This window comes from Malus sylvestris, chromosome 5, assembly GCF_916048215.2.
Source record: "Malus sylvestris chromosome 5, drMalSylv7.2, whole genome shotgun sequence".
In the NCBI taxonomy this organism is placed as follows: domain Eukaryota; kingdom Viridiplantae; phylum Streptophyta; class Magnoliopsida; order Rosales; family Rosaceae; genus Malus; species Malus sylvestris.
Genome location: NC_062264.1, coordinates 18,176,952 through 18,187,301, shown reverse-complemented (window position 1 = coordinate 18,187,301; position 10,350 = coordinate 18,176,952). Strand labels below are relative to the sequence as shown.

General features: G+C 34.1%; 1 protein-coding gene across 1 annotated transcript; it reads right to left on the bottom strand.

The window, feature by feature from the left end:
* Nucleotides 1-7,641: 7,641 nt before the first annotated feature.
* LOC126623800 (cyclin-D3-1-like) lies at nt 7,642-9,980 on the bottom strand. Its single transcript, XM_050292781.1, has 4 exons — nt 9,207-9,980; nt 8,911-9,112; nt 8,639-8,769; nt 7,642-8,355 (listed from the first exon to the last, which is right to left on the bottom strand). The coding sequence occupies exons 1-4, from the start codon at nt 9,747-9,749 to the stop codon at nt 8,062-8,064; spliced, it is 1,170 nt and encodes a 389-aa protein (XP_050148738.1). The 5' UTR covers nt 9,750-9,980; the 3' UTR covers nt 7,642-8,061.
* Between the last annotated feature and the right edge of the window lie 370 nt (nt 9,981-10,350).

The window sequence follows — 10,350 nt, the reverse complement described above, 5'->3', positions numbered from 1 at the left end:
CACACCACTAGATGAGTCTTGCATGTACAAAGCTGATAAATTCTGAGACAAAGTGTTTAAAACCAGATCATTTTCCCTTTCAGCACCTAATAAAAGTGCTCAAAACTCCTTTATTGAAACTGTTGATTATCTTGCAAGAATTACAGTCCTAATAGTGGCATACTCTTTGGGAATTCCTGCTAAAGCAGTAATCATCACATCTTTGTCTAAAATGTATTCTCCAGCAACAATTAACTTATTCCTTATGGACTTAATCCTTAGGAGACATTTATCCATTGAATCTCCTCCCTTTGTACTATATGAAGTTCAGTTTGTAAGTGACCTCTATTTTAGAAACTGAAGCATACCTCTCTTCAAGATTAGACCAAGCCTTTGCTGCATTCTTACAACCAATCACATGTTCAATAGCATCATCAGTCAATGTAGCAATCAGTAGACTTAGCAAAACCATATCTCTTGTTTCCCATTCTTGAAAAGCCACTGTGACTTCTTTTGTAACCCCAGACTCAGCACTAAGTACAAACTTTGGTGGAGAAGTAGTAGATCCATTAAAATGATCAAAGAACTTATATCCTTTCAGCACAGACTTGAATTGAAATGACCACTTAGTGTAATTATGATCACTAAGTTTAATTGTTAACATCCCTAGCAAACTTTCAATCTTAATAGATAAAGACCCCATATCAAGAATTTATCAAGAAACAATCTTTTATGCAAATTTCGAATGAAAAAGAAACTGAACCAACAAACTGATGAATTCAAGAAATCAACAACCAACACAATACAATCTTCAATTACTGAATGTACTATCTTCACGAATCGTTGGCTTTAGCCCTTGGATTCAATCAACTACTGAGCATATGGCATTGGCCTTTTCTTCAACCACTCAGTAAAAATCACTCTAAAATGGCATTGGCCTTCACAATTGTATACAACCTTCAACAATTCTAATTTTTCTTCAAGAATTAACTACTTTAACCCAAAAACACCTCAAATATAGAACCTGAGATTTCATTGGATTCCACCTTCATTTCATAAAGCACGATGACAACCACTGTTGTTGAAATTGACGAAAGTGCAACACATGTTGCAAGAAACATGATGAAGAAACCTAGAACTTCAAGAACAAAAATCGCCCAAATAAAGGAAAACCCAGAACTTCTTCGATCTTCAATCGTATCCCACAAAACATCGTTGGATCGATACCATCATAACAGTAGTGAATTGAACCATACAAGTATGCAGAAATGAAATCAAGAACAAAAGAAGCAGAGAAAATCGAATGAGCGGAAGAATGTGAAAGCTTTATGATTGTATTGAGTGAATATGTTAGCAGGAATTGCAAAGGTATTTATTGTTACACAGTACTAACTAACTTGCTTATGTGGCAATCTTATACAACCAATCTTATTACAACATAACAATCTGATCTCATCCTATCCAATCTATCATTGCCACCTAGATATTTTGTTATTAGTCCCTTGTGTGAAGCTTAACGGTCACACATATTCCACGTCACCTTGTTTATGTTGTCTACGTGTTTGACTTTTGAAAATTCGCCACATGTGAGGGGCATGTTGAGAGTATAAAGTTCACATGAAAAAAAAAGAAGTAATATTGCATGTGTTTATAAGTAATTATAGAGTGAAATATATACAGACTAAAAAAACACTACAGTCCATTCGACTATAGAAACGGAAAGAGATCATTTCCGGATCTTTTTCACCAAAGCCACCGGATCTAGTGATCCAGGCTTTTGAAATTTCATCCAACGACCCGCCTGTTTTGATCCCTTAAAAGGTGTAATAATTTTTGGTCATTTGATGAAATTTCTAAGATTCGGATCATTTAATTTGGTGGCCTTGATGAAAAAGATTTGAAGATGATGTCTTTCCTATATAAACTTATCAGCTTATCGTAGAAAGTTATTTATGTTTGTTTTTATGGGTTTCTGTTGTGGGGAATTTTTTATTTTTTATTTTTTATTTTTCAAGTTGTGGGAAAATTATTTATGCATTGCTTGCATGCACTACTAGACTCATCGATTTCATAAAAATAAATAAAATATTACCATCCTATATAACACGTGAAAAAAGTAAAATGAACTTTTCTTTTTACAGTTATTACCATGGAAAAGATAAAATAAAATAAAAGCACAGAGAACAAGCAAAAGGTTGAGGCATGCACTATTAAGAATCCATGAAGCATCCTGAATCTCCACGCAAAGACGGATGGATGGTCAAGGGAATGTAAACTTTATGTGGTAATGGTATCCCGAAACTTTCATGGACATATGACTTTAATGAGAATTCTTTCCGGATCCTCTTTGTGAGGATCTTAAGGATCCTTAAATCGTATTCGTTTATCATACATTGTGCGGTTAGTTTTCGTCAGGTACTATTTATATTTAATTTTAAATAAAAGTATTTAAAACGATTTCCAGCCGCACGATGTACAAACGGACATGATTTGAAGATCCCTAAGATCATCACAAAGAGAATCCGAAGAGGATCCTCAAAAACTTAGTCTAAACTGATAAGTATTGTGCATTCGATCGATAAAGATTGGATTAAATGAGAGTATAGTTTGTAAAATATGAAACGAGTGTAGTACGTGAAAAATATGTACATATATTGTTCAACAAATTGGGTAAAATAATACTTTAAAAATAATCTTTATTTTTTTCAAAATACATATTTATATTTATTTATTTATTCCAATAATATGTTAAAAAATAGAAGTAAAATGCATGAATATTATATGTATTGTTGAGGAATGATCATAATGTGTTTTAAAGGTGAAAAGTACGTACATATGTGTATATTACATGTATCGTACGTTAGAGTTTTAGAAAACATGCAATTTAACCAATTATTACTACGTGTACAGAAAACGAAAGTTTTTAAAAAAATGCGTATGAATGTATGTAATATACACATATTATACACAAATTTATTAACAATATGGAGGTAGCTATGGGAATATATATGCATGTCACCGGAGGCCTAAGGCTAGGGATAAAATTATAATTAAAGGGCAGGCAATATTCAAACTGTACGTAATCAAGGCAACTATAGCCAGGGCTTACTCAACAGAAACAAAAAAGAGAAAGTATAACTGAGGATGGAGTGAAGATGGAACGAAGGCGTATTAAAATAATTCAGGAGTGACAATACATTCTTAGCATGTTAAGTGGTTATGCATGTTGTCTCACCGAACAACGTTGATTCGTTACCAAATCTGATTCAGCATCGATATTATCTCAAAACTTAATTAATTCAACTTTTTTTTTATGGAGGTGTTTCTACTCTCCACTTGAGTTTAAATATTTATAATAAATATTTTACTCTACTCTAATATACACATTAGCAGAAACAAAACTATAAGGTAATAATTTTCACATTCCCTTGTTGTTGTCCATTTGTTATCGTTTAGTTTATTCGATCTTGATGCTACTAGGGGAGAACAAAAAAAAGGAAAAACTACATCATAGAATACCATCCTAATTAGGCATATCCTTTGTTCTCTAAAGAATTCTAATACTTCAAGTCCAAAGCTTGTGAGGTATATATAAAAGTTAACCATATAAATGAAAATTATTCAACTTATTCATTCTATATGGTATCTGAGTTAGGTTAAAGCTTGAGTTGTCAAGGAACATTTTCCGAACTTTATCTACATTTGTCATGTGTCTTCTGTTTTTAGAGAAACTAATAATAATTTTTTTTAATAGACGATATTATCTACAATAAGGAGAGGGGGTGAGTTTAACCTCACAATAAGCTAGCTATAATGTGATTCAAATTCACCTTTAGCGATTATCGAACCTAAAACCTCTTACTTACATGTGAAGAGTAATATCACTAGATCGTAGTATTAAATGACGATAAACTAATAGTAATGAATTGCGTAAAAGAAAATTTGACACTGCAATAACAAGGAGAACAAATTACCACCAGTAAAGTTAGGGTGTTTTTCACGAAATGCCCATTTTGATCACCATTTTATCTATTTTGATATATGGTGATTATTTGGGTCACCTTAGACCTAAACATACCCTAGATTTAGTCGATCGCCTCCATTTCTCCATTGACCCGTTTTTGCTCATCATTTTGCATGAGGGTTATGGGTCCAAGAATGGCTTAGATGGTCAAAAGTGTAAACTTTTATAGTTTATTATGGTTAAAATAATTGAAGGGGTTGGGGTATAAAATTAATCACAAAATATTAAAGGAGGACTTATATGTTTTCTAAAAATTTGTACTGAACTATTTGCACTTATATGTTTGTCAACCGAAAGGGTAAAAAATAATCTTGTACTTGGCCATTTTCTACATGGATTAGGACTTAGGAGGTAGGACAACCACATCAAACAAGAACGAACATGATGATAGGCAATAGAAGCAAATAGAAAGAGACAGAATCCCTACAACTGATCGATGTTTATATTAGTCCAAATACGATTTGTCTACATAACATCTTTTATAAAAGGCACATGCACACACCTAATATACTTAAGCCAGAATTGAACACAGACAAAGGGCATGCATGCATCACTTTCACAGTTTCACCACTGCTTTGACTGCCAATATATTCTTCTTTAATCATACTTGTATACAATTAAAATCATAGAGTAAGATTTTCTCCACTGGAGTCTAGATCGTATTGTATTGTATGGGCGTTTAATTCACTCTCATTTCTTAATTATACTAACATATCAAGCTTTGCACCTGACAATTTTTGCAAACAGTCACCAACCAAATGACCATGGTTTAAATTAAAAAGGAGGAATGCTTGCTTCCTTAAGATTGAAGAGGAGTTCTTCTTCAATTTAGTTCGTGGCCGATTCGGCAAACTTCATGTTTATGATTGAAACTATTTATATTTATAAATTATTCTGTAAGATCTTCCACAATAGTTTGAGTAAGTGTGATACATATATTTAAGAATTAGGCAACATAAGTTTGATACATATAATACTACTGTTGCACTAGTGTGTGAGTTCAATATATTAGTATTACACTCAGTAGGAGTGTGATTTCTACATAAGCTCAATATATCAGTATCATACTCACTTTTTCCAACTTGTTGTGGAAGGCCTAAAAATAATCTCTACAAAAAAAATCAATTAAAATTGAAGTCGATTAGTCTATCAACTGTAGCAAATAAATAGACCATTCATAATACTTTTACCAAATATGTCCATCTATTAATATAGTTTAAAGACTAAATGAATCTCTCATTTTTTTTTCTTTTTCCGAGATGATATTTACTAAGTAAATTATAATACTAACATTTTTTTATCATAAACTCGAAGTTCCAATAAAAATACTCAGCGCATGAAAATTCTTTTCTTTTCTTTTTTTTTTCAGAAATTTTTTTACTCAGCGTTCTGCAACAAAAAAAAAAAAAAAAAAAAAAATCCACCCTTGTTGGAAGTTGGTACTCTCACTCACTCCATCATCAAACACACATTATTAACCCCACAAACATTAATCATAATCATTTCCTTTAAGCCCTACTCCTTTTTCTCTTATACGGTGAAATTAAACAAAAACCATACAAACTAGGAACTGCTATTCAAAATCCCAGATAATACTTGCGCCCCTCTACAGGGAATGCAAATAGTTGACCCTGTATATAAAATCAATAATTCAATTTGCTTAATCTTTCATTTGAAGATTATTTTGAAAAAAAAAAAAAAAAAAAAACTCGTTCGAATTGGATATCCTCTATGAATCTATATGAATAGAGCTCAAAAGTGTGGATACTAAATAACATATTTATAATAAACCCTCTATTTATTTCTTACTTTTAGGACATGTTTACTAAACAGAAATGGGACAATGAACGAATCGGAAAGCTTAAAAATAGGAGAAGTATTGAAAGAAAATCAGAACAACTAATACTCCCTTGTCCATTTGATTCCTTATTTTTCGGATATTTGATTACAAATTTTTTAGAGAAAAACTTCTATTTTTCCGATTCCTCACATATAAGTAAACGCATGACATATTTAAGGAATGAAATGATTATCTTACTCATATTTTAGCAAATGCATGAAACTCAATAATCAAAATGATTCTAATTCTCTTTTGATGTAAGTAAACATGCCCAAACAACTAAACGATTTATAACTCACACGATTTTATGTATAGGTGATCTTAAAAAACAAAATTAAAAAGTAGAATGATTCGAATTGGAAAATTAGTACAATATAAACACATCATTTATACGTAGTGCGATCTGTGATTTCTTCACGGGGGGTGCAAATAATAACTCTCAAATCACACTGCCTTGCAACTGAGCGGACGCTTCCCAGCGGGTACGTAAGGAATAGGATACGACAACTGCATTACATAACCAATCTACACTTAAGTCCAAAAGGTGTAGAAGATCTAAGCAACCAGTCGATTTGGTGTTTTTGAATTTATATTTTATTATTAAGACAAACTATTACTTGTTAATTTATAATAGGTCATACGATAAAAATTTTAATGTATCAGAAATACGATTTAGTTGATTAAGTGTTATAGTACAAATTTTTGGATATTAAAATAAAAAATATTTTCAACTACTTATATTACGACATTTTGTATCCGAAACTGTGATATCAGCAAATTTCTCTTTAGGTGAGGGGATTAGGTTGTGTAGGGAGAAGGATTTTAGAGGGTCAGATATCACCAACACTGTAATGGGGCCCACGTTGGAAATATTGCCATAAAAATAAGAAAGTTGGCTCTTCATACGAGGTCAAACTCCCCAATCAAAAAGTCTCACCTTCAACTAAATCCACTCTCCCCGACATTTTCTTTCATCTCTTCACATGCAACCCCACTTAGTTGGTGACTTCAATCTTAAATGTATTCGTATATGGTTTTTTCTTTTTAATGTAAAATATGAATTCTATGAACAAATTAATATTAAACTCATTAGGAATAAATGCGTCGTAATCGCATTTGTGGTGTCGATTTTAAAACTTCATCCAACTAAGTGTAGATTAGATGCTGTAGGACTAACGTGTAATGCAAAAATTCTTAAAAACTTGACAATTCACGAAAATGATCACATACCAAATTTTAATTGTCGAGCTGATCAAAATTAAATATGAACATACCGCTAAAAGATTGAAGACATATCAATATCGACAACATTTTAAGAAACTAATCATTTCAACGATTAATATTTGAGAAAAAAAAAACTTATAAACAAATTTCCTAGTACAAAGCTCCAGATCAGAAAAAATATTAAGAATTACCGAGAAGATTTTCAAAACATAATATATTTATTTGCACAAAAGATTACATCTAGATATTGTCTTGTTATTGTCCAAAATTTTATCATCCCATAGTGACCCAAAACTTTGACCATAAAATTAGATCGTTGCATTCTTAACCAAAGATCTAATAAGCTAAATCTCCGAAGTATACTAGAAAATTCTCATCATGTACCGAATTAATAAGCTGAAAATCACAAATCTATATCAAAGATCAAGTAAAACCCATATTCAATGACCAAATAAAAAACAGAGCTTACAAAAAAAAATAATGAAGAGAGACTTTGAAACCTGACAAATCTGACACCAATTTTCTGCATCATTCGAGCTAATGGGAAGTGAACAAATAAATATTCTTACACAAATGAACAAAACTGGGGTTTAAATTTATTTATTAAATATAATATGTCCAAATGGTTCCAATAGAGACTTATACAAAGAGGAACATATACGATATGAGTGCTCCATAAAATTTTAGAGAGAAACAGACCGAAGAGTATTCTCTATTAAATTACCAAACCTGCCCCTCCTTTTTGCTGTAAATTGCCATCAAGTAATAGGTAAATAATCCCCACAGCTCCATCATCTCCAAGTCTCCGGGACATGACTGTAAAACTGTGGCCATTGTCCTTCAAAATTAAACCAGAGAAATGCATTTCTATGGCAGCAGCTCAGCACTTCAGATTTTCACCAAAAGGGAAATTACCATGATAAGCATGGATTTAAAATCTTTTTTTTTTTTTTTGGGTTTTTAGATTGGAAGAGAAATTAAATAATGAGATTAATTAAGGAGGGCTACCAACAGTGCCCACAAAGAGCCTGCTGAGTGAGGCCAATTTCGTCTCTTTCTCTTCTGCTTCTGCTTTTCTGGCCCTCTTGAAAAGTGCTTCTGGGGATGAAGAAACTGATGATCCCACTGGCCACGAATCATTTGAGCTTTCATAGCTGAAATATGCATCAATCACCCCACTTGGGCTGCCCGGGATTTGATCATGCTTGCGTTTGTTGGTGCTGTTTTTGTTGTTGCAGCAGGCGTAATCATAGTCGAGTATCAGACTGTAACAGTGGTTCACTTTTTCCTGTTTCGCAATGCAGCATCACTTAATTAAACAATAATTAACCAGCATTAAATAAATCATACATCTTAAGAATGTGTATTAATTGATCTTCTGTTTGAACTTTGAAGTAGCTTGAAACTGATCAAAATCATGAAATTAAATGAAACGGAAACATAAAGTTGGCATTGCATTATGTCTAACCCGAGTTCGAGTCTATTTTTCATCTTTTTGTTTTCTTCATGAATTAGAGTAATTTAGAATACCGTCTTTCGAAACGGAAAAAACAAAACATAAAAAGACCAACCTTGCTTATTTTGAGAACACCAAGAAGCTGGTTCTGGTATTCAATGGCATTCCAAGGCTCGACCTGGTCTATAACGCGCATCATTGTTGCAGTGGCCAACACAGAAGGCAAATAACGGACAAATCTCGAATCTGAGAAAAACCCAATACGAAAAAGTAAACAAGTTGTCGAGAAAGACTTAAAAATTGTATTAAATCTTGCTCTGTTTCTTTGTTCTTATCGAAAAGTTTAAGCTTTTTTGTGCTAATGGAAGCGTTACGGTTTCTGCTTACCGAAGACTACCGAGAGAAGGAGACGCTCGCAGCGCTTGAGGAACTCCCAATGGAGGTGGGTTTTCAATCCGAGCCTTCTTATGATGTGGTCGAGGAACGAAAGTGGTGTGACTGGATGCATCCGCCACTGGAGAGCTGAGAGCACCAAAATCTCCATTCTCTGAATCGTTTTCGCCTCGAAAAAGTACTTCGTGTCCTCCACCTGATGAAGAACGAAACCCATGTTTTATATTTGGGAGATTAATCGAAAATTTAGAAGAAAAATCGATGCTTTAAGCACAAAAATGATTATTTACTTGAAGGTCTAAAAGCAGAGGAACTTCTGTTTCTTCCACTTTGGCAGCCAGAGAGAGGCAAGTGACGGCCACAAGCTGTACCATCCACGGTTTGTCTCTCTGGAAATGGAAACTTGAGATGAACCGATCGAAGTAGTTAACGGCTAGGATTGCAGTGAGGGCTGTGAACCCGTGATGGGCGTTCACTTTGAGCATCCACAGCACGGCATCACGGCGAGCCGCGGAGATCAAAGAGTCCTCTGTTCCCATGCCCTCCATGTGTTTGACGAAATGCGTCTGTTCCTGCTCCTCCTTGGAAAAGAGAGAAACAAGCTCATCATCCTCCCAGAACAGATCTTGTTCCAACAGGAGAATGGGAAACAGAGAAGGGCAGTTTGGGTTTTTCCCACTGACGCCATTGTTGTAGTTCTCACCACTACTCACTTCTTGTTCCACCACCTCTCCATCGTCCTCCTCCTCCCACTTGTCCTCCTCACAGAGCAAAGCATCCAGCAAAAGTGTATGGCTTTGTGGGTTTTGGTGTTGGTCGTGATTCATTGCCATCTTCTTCTGAGAAGAAGAGGTTTTGGTCCTCTGCTCATTATACGAAAGAAAAGCTCATCACTCTCACGCCCATCTCTCTCTCTCTCTCTCTCTCTCTCTGTATTTTTTGCTTTGGGTTGTGGTGTGGTAGTGCAGCAGGGGAGAGAGAGAGAGAGAGAGAGAATAGTACTGTATAGCTAGAGAGGGAGAGGAAAAAGAAGGGGTCTGTATGTATAGAGCAGAGTGGGTTTCACGCTTGTCCTTTATATATATATATATATAAATATATTGGATTTTGGGAATTCTTTTCTTTCTTTCTTTTTATTGTTTTTTTTTTTTTTTTCCTTCTTTTGTTTTGTGCTTTCGGTGTGATGTTTCGTTTCGTTGGCGGGGAGAAATGTAACCGGCACACACACCAAGCCGGACCCCCATGAAAACAACCTCATATACAAGGCATAAATAAAGACTCACTGTGCTCATTTCTCAAGGACTATCTCTCTCTAGAGAGAGAGAGAGAGAGAGAGACTCTTGTCTATTGGTAGTAGGAGGGAGTAGGAGGGAGTAGGAGTAAGTAGTAGGGTTGTATAGTTATTAGGCTTTTTGGGTTCTCACTTGCAAAAGC